General features: G+C 47.2%; 1 protein-coding gene across 1 annotated transcript; it reads left to right on the top strand.

Annotated features, from left to right (window-relative positions):
• Positions 1-483: 483 nt before the first annotated feature.
• MATN3 (matrilin 3) lies at positions 484-20937 on the top strand (the record flags this gene model as incomplete). The annotated part of the gene is made up of 8 exons (XM_084236006.1): positions 484-673; positions 4340-4906; positions 7894-8019; positions 8706-8831; positions 10580-10705; positions 14180-14305; positions 16815-16973; positions 20816-20937. The coding sequence occupies 8 exons, from the start codon at positions 484-486 to the stop codon at positions 20935-20937; spliced, it is 1542 nt and encodes a 513-aa protein (XP_084092132.1).
• Positions 20938-20992: the final 55 nt, after the last annotated feature.

Genomic DNA, 20992 nt, shown 5'->3' with positions numbered 1-20992 from the left:
CTGAGGATTTTTATTATTATTTTTTGAAACCAGAGCCCACAGCAAACTGTGGGACTTGGCTGGGGCGCGGCGTGCGGGTGAGGAGCGGCGTGAGGCTGAGGCAAGCAAGGGGGTGGGGGCGGCAGCGGGGCGCGCCCGGGGGTCCCCACAGGGCCGCGGGGGACGCGGCTGCCGGCGGGCGGGCGAGGGGGGCTGCAGGCGGGGCCCCTTTCCAGGGACGCCGGCGCCGCAGGAGGCCGGGCCGGGCCCACCCAGGGGCGCGGCGGGCGGGCGGGCGGGCGGGCTGGGGGGGTCGGGGCCCCGCGCCGCGGGCGGGCTCGCCCCAGACATTCCGGGGCTGCCGCCGGAATGCGCGGACAAGGCTCCTTGTGGGCCCGGGGCGGGGTCCCCCCGCGGCCCCCCCGGAGGGCGGGGCGGGCCCAGGGCCGCGGGACCTTTAAATCGGCGCGGGGCCGGCCCCCCGCGACCGCGGACTCGGGGACCATGGCGCGCCGCCTGCCCGGGCTCCTGCCGCTGCTCTGGCCGCTGCTGCTGCTGCCGCCCCCCGCCGCCCCCGGGCCCCTGGCCCGGCCCGGCGTCCGCAGCTGGGGGGCGCGCGGACCCCAGGGCAGCCCCGGGCGCCGCCCCGCGCCCGCCGCCCCCGCCCGCGAGCCCCATTCCGGAGGGGGCGCAGGTAGGGGGACCCCGAGACGAGCACGGGGAGGGGCCGGGTGGGCCGCGCGTGGAGCGGCGGAGGGGAGCACGGCCCCCGGGGCCCAGCTCCTGCCCCTCCAGACCCCGGAGCCAGGACGGAGGACCCCTGTCGGGGAGGTCTGCGGGGGAAACTGAGTCCTGAGAAGGCAGGGCTGGGATTGGAGTCTCGTGAGGCTCAAACGCCGGTCACTGCCCCCTGCAGTCTGGGCAGGGAGCATTGGGGAGCTGTGGAATATGGGGTCACCTCCCAAATCTGCCCCTGGCCCTACCTCTCCGTTCAGCTGAATGCACCCGGCCTGGAAGTGCCTCCCTCTGTCTCCCCCGCTTGGGACTCCTTGTGCTCCCCAGTCCTGGAGCTGCCTCTGCCTACTAGGATTTAGGGCAGAATTCAGGGTGGGGAGTCCTGGGTGTGAGGACAGGAGGACACCCCAGGAGCTGCCAGAAGAGGGAGGGAGATTCTGCTTGGGGTGGCCACTTGCCCCTAAGCAGCACTGGTTCATCACTACCTGGAATTCACCCCAATAATGAAGGCTAACCCTTTAATAAGTACCACATTCCACCCTGCTCCAAATTCCCTCCCTTTGCCGCAAGAGACTTTTGAGCTTGGCACGGACTTTTATTTCTAGCAGCACTATCAGAAGGTGGCAATATTGTGAGTGCAGCATCGTTTTAGGAAATTCAGATTCGCACTTCATTCCTGAGAATCAAAGTGCTGCTTTCTAGTAAATTAGAGCGAGTTTCAAAAATGATGACTGATGTTGCTGAGGGGTTGAAATCAGGCAGTACCAGAAGCTCCCGCGATCCAAGGTAGGGCCCTGGGTTAGCTTTTTATTTCCTGCTGTAATAAAGTACCACAATCTCAGTGGCTTAAAAGCCACACACATTTATTATCTGAGAGATCTATAGGTCAGAAGTCTGGCACTAGTGTCACCGGGAAAATGCAGATGTTAGCAGGGCTGTGTTCCTGAGGGATGTGGGGGAGATTCATTTCCTCGCCAATTTTGGTTTTTAGGGGTCACCCTCATTTCTGAGCTCATAACCTTTCCCATCCGCTTTCAAATGCACCGAAGGCAAGTTGAGTCCTTACATGTTACCCCCCTCCCGGATCCCGTCTTCGGCCTCGCCCCTTCAATTTTATCAACCTTTATAATTACACTGGGCCCACTGTAATAATCCAGGATTGCTCTCCACCTTCTCGATGCACCTGCACAGTCTTTTTTTGCCATGTAAAGGAGCAGATTCTGGGGAGCAGGACATGGACATTTTGGGGGGTGGTATTGTTCTACCCACCACACCCCATGAACTTTCCCTAGAGGACTCTCCCTAGAGTCAGACCCATTTCTTGGAAGAACATAACCCTGGCATTGGTAAGGACACCACTGGGTGTTAACAAAGACATTTTCAGACACGGGTTCATAGCATCATGTATTTTGTCTTTTACTCCAATTATACCGAAATGTCTTGATCCAGCTCCAAGAAGGATTTTCAACCTGTTTCTTTCTTGCTCCTGAGACATAGTAATCAAGGGATGAGGTGAAATGCTAGAGTTGTTAAAAATAAAAAAACTTAATTCCTTTTGACTTAACTAAATACATGACATAGGGCCTGTTTTAGGCTGATGGCTCAAAGTCAACCAGCAGTATATTAACCCAGCACATGAGATAATGTTGATTTTTGTGGGGGAAAATGTTGCCTCAAAGAGAGAAGCAACCAGCCAGTGAAAAGCCTGTTTGGGCTGTAAGGCAGAGTCCTGGAGCCCAGCTTCTGCTCTGCCATTCCCTGGGCCTCAGGTTTTCCACCTGTCAAATGGGTATAAAACACCTTGAACCTCTGCTTTCACAGACACCCAGTTATCTCCAGTGTTCATGGAAGTGGGAGACTGTTTATTTTCATAATTGGATACCACCAGGCAGCAGGATAAAACCATGACGCTGATTTTTTATTTTATTTTATGTCTAAAGATTTATTTATTTATTTATTTATACAAGCACTGGGTACAGTCAGAAGCACAGGAGAGTGAGAGAATTCACCGAGCCAGAGCGGGGAGCAGAGCAGGCAGAAGGACCGAAGTACACTGCTGAGGGGAGCAGTGGGCGGCAGGAGAGGTCTGCGTGCCATATGGGACCCTCGCCCAATGGCCAGGGATCAAACCAGCGCTGCAGAGACTGCAGGCAGCTTCGCAGCCCAGCGCTCAACCACTGCGCCACCGGGGAGGCCCTGATTTTCAGTTTTTTAAAAGAAACTATATGCAGGTATATTCCTGTTCCAGAAAGGACTTTTGTCACAACCTGCTTAGCCTAGGATTTTCTTTTGAGTCTGTCTTTTCTCCACTCCCTGAGTAGATTGTGTGTGTGTGTGTGTGTGTAGAGAAGAGTGATTGTCTTGAAAAAGAAATTCAAGGCCTCCCTTGTGGCGCAGGCGGTTGAGCGCAGCACTGTGAAGCTGTCCGCAGCCTCTGCAGCGCCAGTTCGATCCCCGCTGGCCTCTGAGCAACCCCCATGGTGAGCAGACCTCTTCTGTCTTGCCCGCTGCTCCCCTCAGCAGTGTATTTCATCAGTCTGCCTGCTCTGTTACCCGCTCTGTCTCTGGTGAATCCTCTCACCCTCCTGTGCATCTGGCCTGTACCCCAGTTCTTGTATAAATAAAAATAAATTTAAAAAAAAAGAAAAAGAAATTCAATAGCAGGTTTCTCTCTTAGCCACTCTGACTTTTGGACTTGATTTTGGTGACTGGAATAGGGAGGAGTAGAACAAGATTGGAGGGAGGGTTATAAGAAAGAGGAGATGGTAATAAAAATATTCTAAGATACCTGTTTCTTAATGGCAGGGAATCGGTTATTTGCTTATGTAGCCCAGGACTTACTGTGTGGTATACCCTAAAAAAATAATTAGTGAAGGAAGGAGTTAAAGAGGTGATTAAGAGAGTTGGGGTGGGGGGAGCCAGAAGGATAAATATCAGGTCACAGTCTCTGCTTCTCAAAATAAAATACACTTGCAAGATTGAAATACGAGCAATACACGTCAGATTACATTGCATCCCCCGTTCTGTTTTCAACTAGCTCAAAGCTAGTTGGGCCCCAAAGTACACTAAATGTGAGTGAATGAGGAGGTGGAGGGGAATTTAGGATCCCTCTGGAGCAGTTTTCATCGTCTTGGAAGTGGAGGAAGCCACAGCCTAGCACAGCGCACCTTCCTCAGACTCTGCCCTTGCCTGAGGTCCCTGCAGCCTGTGCGGGCGAGAGGCGGGCCCGGAGCTCACCTTCTACCTCCTCAGGAACACCTTGTCCTATCTCCTCAGATGGCCAAGATGCCTAAAATAGGTCTAGAATCCTTTCATTTCCAGGAATCAAGAAGAACCTTGGGTACAAAGTGTAAGCAGAGGGATGAAGTTCTAAGTACAATTTCAGGACGTGGCCCAGAGGTGAAATATTTGGGGAGACTTCACACCTCTGGGATTCTGAGGGCCTCTGTCCTTTCACATCCAAAGGGAGAAGAGTTTTGGGGGAGATCCAGACAAGCGGGGTGTTTGGGGTTAGGGAGCTGCCAGGTCTGGCCTCCCACCCTGGTGTTCTCTGGCGTGAGGCTGGCGCCACTTCTGATGCGGTCTGACCATTGCAGGAATCTCAGTCCCCACATTCTTTTCGCAGGTGTTTGCCAGAGCAGGCCCTTGGACTTGGTGTTCATCATCGATAGTTCTCGAAGCGTCCGGCCCCTGGAGTTCACCAAGGTGAAGACCTTTGTCTCCCAGATCATTGACACACTGGACATCGGGGCGGCGGCCACCCGGGTGGCCGTGGTGAACTATGCCAGCACCGTGAAGATCGAGTTCCACCTCCAGACTCATCTGGACAAGCCGTCCCTGAAACAGGCCGTGGCTCGAATCACACCCTTGTCCACGGGCACCATGTCGGGCCTGGCCATCCAGACAGCGATGGATGAAGCCTTCACCATGGAGGCAGGAGCTCGGGGGCCCGGGTACAACATCCCTAAGGTGGCCATCATCGTGACAGACGGGAGGCCCCAGGATCAGGTGAACGAGGTGGCGGCTCGGGCCCGGGCCTCGGGTATCGAGCTCTACGCGGTGGGCGTGGACCGGGCAGACCTGGCGTCCCTCAAGATGATGGCCAGTGAGCCCCTGGAAGAGCATGTGTTCTACGTGGAGACCTATGGGGTCATCGAGAAACTCTCCTCACGGTTCCAGGAAACCTTTTGCGGTAAGCTGGCTTCTCACCAGAGAGGATGTTATATCCAGGCATATGTACCTATAGAAAAAGGGATTTCTTTCTTTTTTTAATGGAAATTTTATGTAAAACTTAGATATAGGAACACTTTTTTTTGGTGCTTTTTACCAATGTAAACATACTTTGTTGGTGTAAGAGTATAGAGCTGCCTTATATGTGACTTGGTTTGCTCATAAAATCTCCGTGTTTGCATTAGAAATGGGAAGGGCTGGAAATACTCAGGATAAATGAGCCCGCTGTTCCCCAATGGGGTCAGAAAAAAATGAAGATAATAAACTGAAGATGCCTCTCTTGTCCCCTCTGAGCACCACTACGCTTTCCCCAGATATTTTCTTTAGCTTTTCCAGCTCTAGGCCTAACAGCTCTGCTTGTTTGAGGACAGGCGGCAGCCTTTGTCCCCGGAGTATATGCTGGCCTCGGTGCTGGTGCCACTGTCTGTCACGGTGAGGGCCGAGGACACCCTACTTTTCAGGGTGTCTGAGCTCTTTCTCAGATTATTCCTTGTGGGATCAGCAATCGGAGAGACTGGAGTTTCAGCTCCTTTGAAGGATAGCAAGAAAAAGACTTTTAGAAAATCATTTTGTCACTGCCCTTCTACTCCTTCCTTCCTTTAGGATGGAGTTTGAGTAGGAACATGCTAATTTGATTGGAAACGTTAGCATCCATTAGTCACATCCGTGAACATGAATCCATTCAAGACTGGAGTTTTTCTTTAGTCACTGGTCAGCGTTCTGGATGTATGGGATGCGTACTTTACTTTTTATTTTTAAATTTATTTTTATTTTCTTTTGGTTTTGCTGTATTTACTATCTCTCTGCTTTATTTTTTTCAATCATTCGAAGACAGTTTTTGAAACCCTTTATGGAATTATTCAAGCCAGGGCACATAAATTTCTAGTTCAAGTGAATTTTGAAATGTAGGTAACTTTTGCTAGGTAATCTCTTCCTCGTTTAATTACTCAAAACACATTTATTGATCACCGATGATGCCAAGATAGAGGTAGTGCCTTCCACCATCAAGCAACTGTCTGGAGGTAGGGGTGAGGCAAACAAGGGAGCCAGCAATTGTAATTGTGAATGTCAAGGGGACTTTATATCTAAATGACTGAAGCTCAGAGATCACCAGTTTGTCAGGAAATGGGAGACGGAGTCTTGGTCTGGAGCAGAGTTTGGCCTCATCTCAGCCAGACCTGGCGGGACCTGCTTGTCTTTCCTATTCCAGGACACTGGGCCTTCATAGGCCGCTGTTGGCTTCGGTGGCATCTACTTGGCATTCATCATTTTTCCTGAAAGAAAATGGTTTTCTTTCTCCCAGGAAAGGCCCCAGTGCTTGTGGTGAGAGCTTTTCCATAAAGTCGCGGCTCTGCCAGAGTTGGGTCTGCAAGCTAGCACCTGGGGTGGGGCCGGGAGGCCATAAAGTAACACGTGGCTAGTGGAACCCTTGCCTTGCGGTACAAAAGACCTGCTTGTTCTGGGGGAAAATGTCCTCTCTATGGAAAAAAGACTGAGGAGCAGCTTGTTGCAGTCAACAGGCTGGAAAGATCACTCCTGAATAGGCCCTGCTTGGGAAAATATTAGCCTTGTCTTGTTGCCAGAGCAGCGAGGCTGGGTTACCTGCCGCAGGAGCCCCAGCCTCCTCCAACAGGCCTCCTTCTCAGAAACGACTAAATTCATGGATTCTTCTTTCAGGCGTCCCACTAGGGGAAAAATCCAACGAGATAGAAATGACTCCAGAGCCAAAAGAGCCAGAAGATGGGGTTGCAGTTCAGCGAATGTCATTTCATTGATTTTGTTCATCCTTTTCTTTTTGCCTGGTGGGGGAGAGTGTATGAGTTTATTCCCTGGCAGAGATCGGAGGCCCCGTGATGCCTGCCTGTGTCTTTGGGCTCAGGAACCCACGCTGCGTACGCAGAAGGCCGCGACCACATCACCCTCGCCATTTGCATGTTCCAAAGTGTGTCGCAGCTCAAGAGGGAATAGTCCCAGGCCTGCAGGAATGCTTGTGTGTGAGTTCTGTCAGTCACCAACAATAGGGCCCTTGGGAACCAGATCCTGACTGCAGTGGGACAGCTCGCTCAAAGAGCTTTAGGGGTACATTATTCTTCTCCCCGTTCTGGTGTTTGGGACACTGACGCGCTTTCATCGGCAGGTTGGGTCAATTGAATGAAAGATCAAGTTACCTCACCGTATGCGTGTTGGGCTTCAGCTCCAAATTCAAAATTCCTTTTTTCTTTTGAGGGAACCCACACCATCTGTGACTTTAAATTAGCAGCACTACTAGTGTAAAAGTGATATGTCTTTTTTTCATTTGAAGTAAATTGCAGGATGACGTGGTTTCAGGTGCGCGTCATTCAAAACCAATAGGTGTAACTACTACACAGCATTCACCACTCTAGTTCTCGCCTTCCCGTGCCATTGACACCTCGCACCCGATTTAGCCACACACCTGCCGCTTCCCCTCTGTCACTGCTAATGAGTCATTTGGTCTAAAAGCGTTTGTTTTATTTTGTTCATCTGTTTTTTTCTCTCTATCCTACGTGTTTGACTTTCTTTGACTTCTTTCATTATCGTAATAGCCGTCCACGGTTTGCAACGGGCAGGATTTCATCTTTTTTTTGTTTCTTTGTTTTTCGGTAACCGAGCAGAGCTCCATTGCAAATATATGCGTCCTGTCTTCTTTATCCAGTCTTCAGTTGATGGGCGCTTTGGCTTTCACAGAGTGTATAAAGCTGCAATAAATGTGGGCGTGCATATATTTCTTCAAATTACTGTTTTTGTATTTTTGGGGTAAATAAGGGGTGGCATTGCTAAAAAGCCAGAAGCAGGAAACAAATAGGCGGTGTTTATCGAGAACTGAAGATAGACCCAGAAAGGAGCGGGAAGCACCGTGTCTTCTGACATAGCAGAGTCCCTGGGATGTCTCCCACGTGTCGTAACTCACCACTGTCACCCCCTGCACAGCTGTGGACCCCTGCATGCTGGGCTCACACCAGTGCCAGCACGTGTGTGTCAGTGACGGGGACGGCAGGCACCACTGCGAGTGTAGCCAAGGATACTCCCTGAATGCCGATAAGAAGACATGTTCAGGTGAGGCTGCTGGGTTGCTGGAGGACTTGCACCTGCAGGGGCCTCATCTTCCAGGTTTGGGTCTGACCTGGTGCTTTCTCCCATCTGCCTTTTGTCTGGTTTACTGTTGCTTGTCACTAAACCTTGAAAAGGAATGAGGAGAAAATGAGACTATACATAAATCAGCCTACTAGGGTGCTTCTGTTTTTAGAGAAAAGGACCGCGAGTAAGGAAGGGGGCCAAAACTCTTGCTTCTTTGAGGATTTGGAACTTTTCCTGAATTTTATTTAAGAATACAAGCTACCCTCTCCTCTCTGTGCCAGGCAGATTCATGGAATCTGGAGGCAGCGGGCAGTTCAGAGAGACCCTGACTCGCCTGGCATATGAATACTGACATGAACTCAATGAAGAATGGGAAATAGGAACTTTTTTGAATTCTAGAAAAATGATTTTGAAAGGAAAAAACTTAGAGATTATTTAATTCAACCTACACACTTTATAGATAATGAGATGAGACCCACCGAAGAAGGGAGGAGACTTACTCGTGTCGTGGGGTGAAGACTAGGAATTGACTCCCAACTTGCAGTTCAGCAGTGCCCCCCTTGCCTCCCCCAGCCCCCCATCTCATTAGCTGTGTGTGTCGGGGGGCTGTAATGATTTCCCGCATTTTCCATGTTTTTACCTGTGCCCTGCTCGTCTTTTGATAGTGATCGACAAGTGCGCCCTGAACACTCACGGGTGTGAGCACATCTGTGTCAACGACAGGACTGGCTTCTATCATTGCGAGTGCTACGAAGGTTATTCCCTGAACGAAGACAAGAAAACTTGTTCGGGTAAGTGGGGAAGGAGGCTGCTCTTTGTCCATCGTGGGGCACAGGTCACGTGATAGAGAGCTTGGTCTGTTTTCCTCTCTTGCCACCCTTGGGCTTTCCCCATGTCTTATGAGCTAGAGTTGGAAGTGGCCGCACACACCGTGTCAAGGTCGTGTCACCGTGCTATTCATTTCCTTCTCTGTACCTGTTCTCGTGGTACTTTCCATGCCAAACACAGTAAGTTAACACTCAAGCAACACCCCCCAAGACTCTGATGAATTACAGTGAGAACATCCGCAACATCACGGTGGAATAGCCTGGCCAAGGCCACTTTAACCAGGTGACCAAACCCACCAGCACCAGCAGGGAACGTGGTGACCGTGAGCTCCTGCCGTGGTGTCCCCAGGAAACAACAGCATCTCTATGGTGTTCTTTTTTTTTTTTTAGAGGCATGTTTTTTTTTATTTATTTATTTGTTTGTTTGTTTGTTTTCGTTTTATACAAGCACTGGGTACAGTCAGAAGTGCGGGAGGGTGAGAGAATTCACCAGAGCCAGAGCAGGGAGCAGAGCAGGCAGAAGGACCGAAGTACACTGCTGAGGGGAGCAGCGGGCGGCAGGAGAGCTCTGCGCGCCATGTGGGACCCTCCTCTGGTGGCCGGGGAGCAGCTGGGGATCGAACCGGCGCCTCAGAGGCCGCGGGCAGTTTCGCAACCCAGCGCTCAACCGCTGCGCCACCGGGGAGGCCCTCTATGGTGTTCTTGCTAAAAAGGTAGAAGCATAAGGAAGCATCAGCCAACCCCAATGGAGAGACACTCCACAAAATAATTTTCCAGAACTTTCCAAAAGTGTCAAAGTCATGAAGGAAAAAGGGAGACTGAGGAATTGTCTGCGCTGGAGGAGATGAAGGAGACATGATTCCTTCATGCAGTGGGTCCTGGACCAGAAAAGGACATTAGTAGAGGGATGATCGGCAGAAATTAAGGAGGGTGTGTAGATGAGCAGCTAGTCCTGTGTCAGCATTCATGTCCTGGCTTGGATGACTGTGCTGTAGTTATAGACAATGGAAACATCGAGGAAAGTGGGTAAGGACCTTTGGGCTATTTTTTGCAACTTTCTCATAAGCCTGAAGTGATTCCAGAATGAATAGCTTAAAAATAAAGTTTAAATATATCATGAAGATGCTGAAAAAAGTGCAGTTTTGGGTGGGAATTGTATGGGAATTATAACCAAGATGAAAATGCATACATTGTGCAAAATGAAAAATGATGTAAAAAATATATAAAATAAAATTTAAAAAGTGAGGTCAGTGGACAGTTGGGTCTGGAGTTCAGATGTGGCTCTTCTGGACTCAGCTCCCCTCATCTATAAGAGAAGGGTTAGTGTACATCTTCACACTCTGCTTCTGGGTTTTTCCGCATCTAGTGTAACTAACCACAGAACTGCTGGCGTTCTCCCGATTTGGTATGAGCACAGTAAATCTACAAAGAACACTTTTGGAGGCGTTTACGAGCTACCTGGATTAGCAAAACTCAGTTCACATGATTTTGAAAAGCGATGGTGGGGAAGTAGCAGCCTCGCGAGTCGCTATTATCTGCAGGATCTTGCTGAACTCAGCTCAATCCTGCTCAGAGCAAACAGCCCTTATGGCTTTGAGGGGCTTCTAGTACATTTTACTCTTATAAAGTCCTAACTGCACGTAAGTTTTTCGAGATGTCACCCATAAAGTCTTCCACTTTTGATTTCTTCTCTCCTGGTCTTCGCTTGGCAGCTGACGACCAGTGCGCTGCGGGCACGCACGGCTGCCAGCACCTGTGTGTGAATGATGGCGCGGGGGCCCATCACTGTGAGTGCTACGAGGGCTACACGCTGGCTGACGACAAGAAGACGTGCTCAGGTGGGGTCTGCCGGGCAAGTTCTTTCACACTTGGCTTTTTCATTGCTGTGAAACCAACTTGCAATTCACCAGGAGTGAGATTCTTTTATTATTGCAGATTAATTTGGGTCCTGAAACAGATGCTGACATTTATCTCAGCATCATCTATGTCAGTATTGATAGTATCGTTGGATTGAATTGATTGAGTGTTGCTATGAATATTGATTCATCCCCTTCGTATTTACTACTCTGAGTTGTTTGGGGGTCATTAGGTCAATTTTGAGCCGTATGAGCTCCTGGAACTCAAAAGATGGTGTATTATTAAGAATCAGGAGACAGATCTTTGAAGGTAATTTTAAGCATCTGGCTCAGAACATTCTACTGTGTTTATTAGGCCAAGACGCACATTACTGAGAGGGCCAAGCGCTCACTAGGTTTTGCAAACATAGGTCACTTCAGAAAATTACTGGGAAATGGGTGGGGATGGGGGTTATGAGACAAGCTAACAGGATCCTTATCCAGGAAAATTATTTATCTCTGTGTGCTGGGGACTTGTAAAGCAAATAGAGGAAGGCAGTTGAATGGTGACTGGTGTGATAGGCTGAACTGATCTTTTTCCAGTTAAAACTTGGCCTGGATCTTTTCTGTAGTGCTAATCTTAAAACCGGGTGGTTTTACTAAAGGAGACTTTGTGCATGACTGAATTAGACCCACATAGACCTTCCAGGAAGTTTGAAGCGAGTCATCCCCCAACAGCTTCTAGGTGATCGATCTTCGGAGGAGCTGAGCCCATGGCTCGGCGCGTGAGCTCACGCCAGCGCTGCTGATCCTCATTAATCTGATTGAAACTCATGTGGCAGAACAGGGGGGTGTTCATAACGTCAAAGCACTGCTAAGAGAAACACCTAGCTCTCAGGTGGTGTTTAGTTCTGGCACATTCAGTGTTTTTTTTAGAGATTTTTATGTGTACTTTCTTCTCCCTGGAGAAGATATATTATGTGACCCTTTTCAAGAGAGATGAAGGGAAATGGCATATCACCCACTCCTTCTTACAGAAACATGAAATCTATAAGAGCACTGATGCCACGTGGCTCCCCAGGCTGCACTCAGCACTGTGGGGATGAAAAAAAGCTTAAGTTTTTGACTCTTACAGGCTGCAAAGACAACCAACACCTTAGGAAGGCGGGCGTGAGTAGCCAAGGAGTGGGGGTGACAGCAAGGAAGGGCTGGGGAGGCAGGAAAGGACACAGGGAGGGTGGGGCCAGACTGGGCCACGGGGGAGAGGAAGGTTTAGGTGGCCTGGACTGGGAAACACACGCTGGGGGAGTGACTTGCATTGGCTTGTGCAGGGGGCAGTGTAGGGGGAAAAGGCGGGGACTGAACTCAGTTGGGGTGGGGAGGACTCGTGGCTGCACTTGCAGGGGCACAGGCACTGCATGTCCTCAAATCACATCTTTTTGATGAATGTCTTTGGGGTCCAATGTTGAGAAAAAAACAATCCCATTGGCTGTTGAAGAAATGATGTTATTTGTGGGCTTGAATTGTTCTGCTTGAAGTCAGTTTCTAGAGCTCAGCAACAACATGAAGTGAGGACTCCCTGTATCCCCTTTAATACTTTAACCTCCCAGACCTGGGAACAGGAAACAAAGCAAACATACATTTAAACTTGCAGATATGATGGAATAAAATGGGACATTTTATTTAAAAAACAAAACCAAACCATAAAGCATCAAAGCTGAATTTCTTTTCCTTTTTTTTTTTTAAATTTCTAAGTTTTTTTGCAAACTTTACTTTCATATTTTATAGATCTTCTGGCAGAATAGAGAATTCTCAGTTTATTTTTATTTATTTGTTTTTTAAAAGATTTATTTATTTTATACAAGCACTGGGTACAGTCAGAAGCACGGGAGGGCAAAAGAATTCACCAGAGTCAGAACGGGGAACAGAACAGGCAGACTGATGAAGTACACTGCTGAGGGGAGCAGTGGGCATGGCAGGAGAGGTCTGCGAGCCATGTGGGACCCTCGCCTGGTGGCCGGGGAAAGAACCGGCGCTGCAGAGGCTGTGGGCAGCTTTGCAACACAGCACTCAACCGCTGCGCCACCAGGGAGGCCCTCAAAGCTGATTTTCAGTGAAGGCAGACTACTCCCAGATGAGGCAGCCAGTGTTCAACTGTCTGTGTGCCAGGCCTGGCTCCTTAGACGCACTCACACATTTAATGTTCACAGCAACCTTCTGAGGAAACTGAGGCACAGTCAGAGTGAGTAACTTGCCCAGGGTCACTCTGCCGGTGAGTAGCGGAGCCCAGGCACTTGCCCTGGGCATAAGACAAAAGAGAAAGGCACTTTGGAGGGAAGCCAGTATTTATATATTTTAAGGTAACAGTGGACACCGTTCCAAGGCTGTGGTGTGTGACATGGACAGCTCCCCTTCAGGGCCTGCTTTCCCCTTGCAGGGAGGGCAACAGGGGGACTTAGAAATTAGAGGTAAAGCCAGGAAGTTGCCAAGTCATTTGTTAATTCTAGAGAGGCTGCTAATCTGAGATGAGGGGAAATAACTGGTTTTGCTATGGTATTTTGCTGAAAAGCTTGTAGTGATGAAGGGGAACGCTGTGTGAGGTGCGAAGACACTCTGTGGATGGGCCAACGAGGACTCTGCATTGCACGCGGAGCTGCCTCACGGGCAGCACTATGCTGTGGGGAGCATCTGCATGTGCACCAACATTCATGGAGCGACAGGGAGCGCATCCACTGGCTCGGCCCCTGCGATGGCCTTCCTGTCTCTCAGGAAGCCTTTCTGAGTTCACTTGAGGAGAATCGCTGTTTTCATTTGCCTTGGGCTGTCTCAGACACAGGACCTGCAGGGCCCTTTTCTCGCTTCCTCAAACCTGGGAAAACTCTGTCGTCCTCCATGAAATGTATTTACTTGTGACAGATAATACCTAACTCTCCAGTCATACATGTGACCATCATCATCGTCGTCATCATCACTATTTGTGTGTGTGTGTGTGTGTGTGTGTGTGTGTGCGCGTGCGCAGGCCAGTGTTTTCAGTTCCATGTTGTAAGGTCTGCAGCACAGACCCTTGGTCACTGTAGTCCTTTCTGCGCAGCATCGCACTAATTCCAGGAGCAAGTAGGTCCTTAACAAGTTACTCTGGTGATGTTGTGGTGGTCCAGGAATAGTGGTGGTGCTGGCGGCGAGGTGCACCTCAGGAAGGGCCGATGGCAAGTTTGGGGATATAATCTAGACTCAGCGCAGCCCAGTGCTGTACAGAGGCCAAAAGAGAAGGCAAGAAACAAAAAGGACAGCATGTGTGCAATAAAAGGCGAGGCTAGTGGGGTGAGATTCCTCCCCCAAGCCCTGAGACTTGTTGCTGAAGGTGAAGGAGGTGTTCTTTGCACCCATGGGCACCTCACGGGAGCTGTTCCTCCCAGAAGGCTGTTTCTTCTCTGTTGTAATCTGGCGCCTTTTCTTCCCCGTGCCACTCCCGGTCAGTTCGGGACAAGTGTGCCCTGGGCTCTCACGGGTGCCAGCACGTCTGTGTGAGTGATGGGCCCGCGTCCTACCACTGCGATTGCTATGCTGGCTACACCTTGAATGAAGACAGGAAGACATGTTCAGGTAAGACCCTGCTATGCCTTCCCGCCTACCATTTGGTGGGACAAGCTAGGAGGAAGCTTCCCTCTCGCCCAGGCTGAGCTACCCACCTGGTCAGAAGACTCCTGTGGCTTCCGCTGGAGGCCAGAATAAAGTTCGACTCTTCCTCTGGGCTTTCTGCCCTCAAGTCTCTCCCTATGTACATCTGGATTTCTCTTTATTGTAGTAAAATATACATAAAAATTAGCATTTTAGCCCTTTTTGAGCATGCAGTTCAGTGGCGTACACTCACATTTTGTGCAGCCGCCACACCACCCAGCTAGGATAAAAGTCATTTTATCATCCCACAGGAAAGCTCTGTACCAGCTAAGTGTTAGCTCTCACTGCCCACCTTCTTCATCCTTTCAATCCATTTACATGGGATATTTCTATTTTTTTAGGTCTTCTTTAATTTCTTTCAACAATGTTTTGCAGTTGCAGTGTATAATTCTTGCACTTATTAAATTTATTTCTAAATACTTTATTCTTTTTCATGCTATTGTCAGTGGAGCCATCTCTCATCTTTCAATTTGCTACCTCCCAGTTTTCCATTGGTATTAGAGTATCTCACTTAGCCTCTGCCCTCATACAGCCTCTTATCTGTCAGGCAAGACAGACCCGTCTTATAAAAGCCCATCTTATACCCTGTATGGGCACGGTGGGCATGTACTTGGTATTCAATAGGTACCTTGTGGCTTACTGACTAATGGGCTGAGATGGAATTGGGCTGGCTGTCCCAGAAAGGTTCAACAGGAATTGGACAGGTGGATATTTAATCAAGTGAATTTATGGTCCCCCAGCCCTATGGCATATATTTGTAGAATGTGGGAGAATATGTATCAGCAAAGGGTCACTTCCTATCCTGAGGCAACAGTACTTCAGAAGTCCCCTCATCTGCTGAGATATATTCGAAGCCCCCCTGGATGCCTGATCCTACCGATGATACTGAACTCTATATACTTTGGTTTTTCCTATACATACATGCCTATAATAAAGCTTAATTTGTAAGGCAGGTACAGTGAGAGACTAACTACAATAACCAACAATAAAATAGAACAATTTCAACAATATTCTGTAATAAAAATTATGTGACTATGGTCTTTCTCGAAATGTTGTGTTATGCATAATATTTTTGGACTGAGGATCACTGTGAGTAACTGAAGCCACAGAAAGAGAAACTACTGATAAGAGGACTACAGTCCATTAAGTCCTCAGCATCACGAGAGGTTCTTGTGGAGATTATGATTTTAAGCAAAATGATGTGTGGAAAAATCAGGTCCTCAAAAAAGTGTTTCCCTCAATGCCTGCCATGATTTTTTTCATCTCATTATAACAAAATGACAGTGAATCAAGTGACATTATTTGAAGTTCTGCTATACTAAATGGGGAGCTAACACAGAGGGTACCTGAATGACGATGGTCTGACGAACAATTTTTGACTTTAAGATGGTGCCAAAGCAATACGCATTCAATAGAAAGTATACTTCAGATGCTGAGTTTTGGCCTTCTCCTGGCCTAGTGGTGTGGGATGACGCTCTCTCATGATGTTGGCCATGGCCAAGGGCTCCCGGCAGCCACGCGAGCGCGAGGGTAAACCACTGGTACTCTAGACGGGTTCTCACTTTCAGCCCAGTAGTCAATGAATAACATGAGCTGTTCAGCACTTTATTATACAGTAGTAGGCTTTGTTGATTTTGCCTAAATGTATGCTAATATAAGTGCTTTGAGCTGCTTAAGGTAAACTAGGCTACACTAAGTTGTTTGGTGGGTTAGGCCAACTAATGCATTTTTGACTTAGGATATTTTTTTAAGCCAAGGGAGATCTGTACATCAATCTTCAGGCCCAGGAAGTTACTCTTACTTCATTAGGCAACTTGAGGAGCTGTGGTATTGAAAAGGACTAGCTTCCTCACCGACAGAGCTGGAGTTAGCATTAGCGTTCTCCCGTGTCCTTTGCTCAGTGTAAACAACAGAAATCTGATTTTTGGTTCTCATGTTTTCAAGGGCAAAAAGTAGAATTCTCACAATTCAAACCACCAAAGAGAGTAATAGTCCGTTTAAGAAATCAGGAATTATTTAGCTTTAATCCTTGAAATATTTTGTTCCTACAGAGAACTGTTTTCCTCATTTTGCATTTCTTAGTGAGGACACAGTATCAGAAGAAAATTGTTTTATCTCTGCATTCTTGGCTTCCCCCTACATCAATCATCTTTTAAAAAAATCTGCTTTATATCATGGAAAATTTCAGGGAGTCATAAGTACAGAGACCATACAGTGAACTCTCATATAACCACTAGCCAGCTTTGACAGCTGTAAACTTTTTCCCAACATCTCCTCACACAGTTTGTATTTTCTAACTGTTTTCTCTTCTTACTGTTGGCTCTTATATCCTTTGACCCCCTGGAAAAAGTCTTAAAAAATGGAAGTATTGTAGAGTTCCTGATTTGCTCTGATTTCTCATTAGCTGTAACATTTTGTATACTGTCATTGTTAGCCATTGAGGAAGCACGAAGACTCATCTCCACAGAAGACGCTTGTGGATGTGAGGCCACGCTGGCATTCCAGGACAAGGTCAGCACGTATCTGCAGAGACTGAACACCAAACATATCCTTTCTGGAAGGTTTTCTGCCTCTGCTTTTGAAGCCAACCTAGGTACTGCAATTGAGCTACACACTTTAGGACATTCCACAGGATAACGTACTATTCTGTAAGTTTTAAAGTGGGAAATAGTAATACACAACTTAAAAAAAAATTGTTCTTTTAAAAGAAAAATATTTTAATAGGCTGTAATCACCCAGTAACACTTACTGTAAAAGCTGCCTATTTCTTTCCCTAGTGCTTTTCCAGAGCAGTCTATGTGCCAAGTGAGCACTTACTCACAGGTAGAACTTTTACACTCCACTTCCTTAGTGTGATTTTCTTAGTCCAGAATCTGTACATGAACAAAATGAGTCAGCTAATGAGTGGGGTGTGATAGCTCAAGGTTGTATGCTTTGGTGAGCCTGGAGGTAAAAAAGCAGGTTTCAAAATGTAACATGGCACCATCTCAGAAACCTTCAAAGTCAGTTCGTTAGTCAAAGGAGTAATTCAGGAAAAGTGCTTTTTCTTAGTTCCGTGAACAGCGGCTGCTCCTTGGACCTCGGAGGAGTAGGATTCACTCTGTGCTGGATCCCCTGGGAGTCTGCAGAGACTCCAGGGGTCTGGGGGTGGGGGGTGGGTTGTGCACAGTATTTTAAACAAATCAATTCTGAAGTCCTCACTCCTTGACATGGCCTGCCTAAAATGCTGCTTGGGGTCAGTTGGCATTCTTTTTTTCCCCCACTCTTACTGCAGTATTATCACTTTCCTACAAGAGAAAGGTGGACTCTTGCTTAGCCTGAATCTTACAAATTTCTTGGAAAAGTAAAATCTCTGGAGAAACAAAGGGACAATTCAACAGTTCAAAGCTTCATAAATACTCTTCTTCTAATCCCGTCCATTAAGAGAGAAGTTTTCATGAAAATTTCCCTTTAGTTTTAAATGATTTTATGTAAAAATTTGTAATTTATTTGGTGCTTGAATCAGTTATATTCTCACAGTAGTTGTCATGGTAACTCAATCCAGATTTGACAAAAGATTTTTGGGATTTTTAGTTAAAGAAAATTAATTTAAAGGCAATTTCATCATAAATGAGTGTGTGCTTGTTGTATGTATAAGCTTATTTCAGGTAAGCACCCTAGAGTGAGCAAGAAAAGATTTCCAAAATTCAAAGTAGAATAAAATTCTGTGGCAAAAGGAGAAATACAAAATTCTTTATACAAGAAATATTGTTCTAGAATTATAGTAGGTATCTTTTCAGTATATTAATGTAGCATGGGTTACATTTGAAGGACTGATTTAATTTTTATCTTAAAAGAATGACTATATTTATAATGTAACAGAAACTGTATATTTTAAAACTAAAACTTATGAAAATTTTCATATAACTTACATATAAACAAGATGTCACTTGTCAAAAAAATTTTAGGGAATATATGAATAGAAACATTTATCATCTTCTCCAAAGACTAGCATTTCTGAGTTTTAAATTAGGCTTTTGGTGAGAAAACAATTTTATTTTATTTATTTATGATAATGTAACTATTTTCTTTTCTATTGAAGTGTTTGAAGTGTTTCTGTTTTCTAATGTGTAAGAATAAATGGTGTCAGCCTTAACAACCAGCCACTAGATGATGTTTTGGAGAAGTTGCACATAAATGAATTTGGACAATTACATCGTTAAATGACTCAAATTTTAACAGGAAATATGGAAAGTTGGTGTATTTAATGCTCATTCATTCTTCAATGTATTTAATACTCATTCATTCTTCGATGTATTCCAGTGTTCCTGCTGATAAACTGCCATCAACTTGAAGGTTGTTGGATAAGTAGTGTGAGGATCTTCTGGAGAAATAGTATCATTTTCTAAGGAAATAAATGCTCAGTTAAAAGCAAACTTTAGTGTCTCCAAGCTATGACTGTGAAATGATTGGTAGAAAATAGTGAAAGACTTAGCCATTTATTTACTAATTGAGCCATTTAATGGTAGACTGTTTATACTAGTAAGATAACCATATTCATAATGGAACTTTTGATTTATTTTATCTTGATAGTATATAGTATAACCAGTCTTATTAATTAAGAGTATAAACTGTACAAGGTATTTACACATAAAAAAAGTTCATTTGATTAAGTGGATATAAATATAAATCAGAACTGTTTCTTCAGCACTTTCCACAACACTTCTTGCTCTTCAGAGATTGTATACATAGCTAAAACAGAAGAAGGGAATATTACATACCATTTTTAATTCATGCTGTTAGAAGGAAACACAGCTAAAAACTTCAGTTGTGAATTAAGTGTTATAACTTTTAACTTTTAACCAAAGATGGAAACATTTCTAAATTTATTTTAGGGGCCAATTTATAAATATCACTATAGCAAGTAATAAGACCTAATTTGTCTTTCTAAATATTGATAAGCCTAACTTTTTTACTTCTGTTCATCTTTTCAGTTTTAAAAGCTTGTAACTTTTAGAAGAAAAGTCTTTTAAGCTGTGTATTACTAACTTCTTTTTTTTGTTGTTTTGCATTGCTTTTAGTATAATAAAAAGTTCTTATGTTTATATATTGTAATCTCTTCTTTTGGTTGATATTAATTTGATGACTTACATTTGCTTATTATCATCAATTTTATCTCTTATTTCCTTAAAGTGATTTAGCAATTATTTTAGGTATTTGGCACTTTCTTATCAATGGATAGAATGCTGTGACTCTGCAAAATTTAATCTCAAGCTCTTGAGGTTAAAAATGTAAGTTCAAGGCCTCCCTAGTGGTGCAGGTGGTTGAGTGCAGCGCTCTGCCACTGTCCGTAGCCTCTGCAGTGCAGGTTCGATCCTGGCTGGCCGGGGAGATACCCACATGGCACAGCAGACCTCTCCTGTCTCACCCGCTGCTCAGCAGTGTATTTCGGTCAGTCTGCCTATTCTGTTCCCGGCAGAAAGCATACTGACTTGCTTAGATTGGAAACACCATAGTAAAGACGTTTTAGGGCTGAAGACTTGATTGTAGCTGGGGTTTTGATTTGATGGGAAAGGCATTAGGACTACTGTCAATTCCAACGTGTGCTGGGTGAACTCTTGCTTGAGATGGGGAAAGTCTCTAAGTGGGGGAAATTAGCTACTGCTGCAAAAATGACAAGCTAGATTATACAAATTACAGTGTTAGCCACAAAATGTAGTAAAAACGAAAACCAGGGATAAATAAAAACCCCAAAACGGGTGAAACCGAATCTCAGGGGCGTTTCTGCCCTAGGCCTGAAACTGTGGCGCTACCCCTGGCGCATTCCGATGGACAAAGGAAAACGGCGAAGCGAAACAAGGCGCAGAAGAGACGGCGGATCAGATCCCGGGGGAAGATACCTACACTCTGCAATTCCTTAAAGATGGAATTATAAGCCATACGCTGCAATGGTCCCAAAGCGCATACTTTTTAAAAAAAATATTTATTTATTTATGCACACAAGCGCCGGGGGCCCAGTGTCTGCCCTGACAGTGTAAATGAGCTGCAAACCCAGCCGCCCCCCTCGCGCCCGCCGCAGGGGTCTCCCTCCCGCTCAGCGCCGGGGCAGGTCTGCAAGTCCTGGGGACGCAGTTTTGCGCCCCACTGGGCTGCGGGCGGCACCCCACCCAGCCCTGCCGACGACTTCTCCTGCTCTCCGGTGCTGGGGCTTCGGGGCTCACCCCACGCCCGACACCGGGACCGCCCCCTGCCCCCTCGGGCGACCGCCACCGTCCAGGGGCGGCGCGTGCCCCGAGCCCGCGCAGGCTGGGGGCGGCGGGGGCCGGGAGGGACACCGAGTCGCCGCTGCGGCCCCGCGCGTGGAGCAGCAGCGCCCCGAGCGCGCAGGGAAGCCATCGCCGCGCCCCGCGCCCCTCGACCCCCGACCTCCGCCCTCGACCCCCGCCGTCCGCGCAGGCGCACGACGTGGCGCGGCGCGACGCCGGAAGTGCCCTCCGCGCCCCGGACGCGACGGGCGGCGGCGGTTGCCAGGGCGACGGGTCCTCCAGGAGCTACTGGTACTTGCGATCGGCGTTTAGAGCGAGTGTCCTGGGGCCGGGCCTTGGCGGCGGTGGTCGTCCTCTCGGGGTCCCA

The sequence above is a fragment of the Talpa europaea genome (genome assembly GCF_964194135.1).
Source record: "Talpa europaea genome assembly, chromosome: 6".
In the NCBI taxonomy this organism is placed as follows: domain Eukaryota; kingdom Metazoa; phylum Chordata; class Mammalia; order Eulipotyphla; family Talpidae; genus Talpa; species Talpa europaea.
Note: the sequence above shows the minus strand (reverse complement) of the source record. Positions and strands in the feature narration are given on the sequence as shown.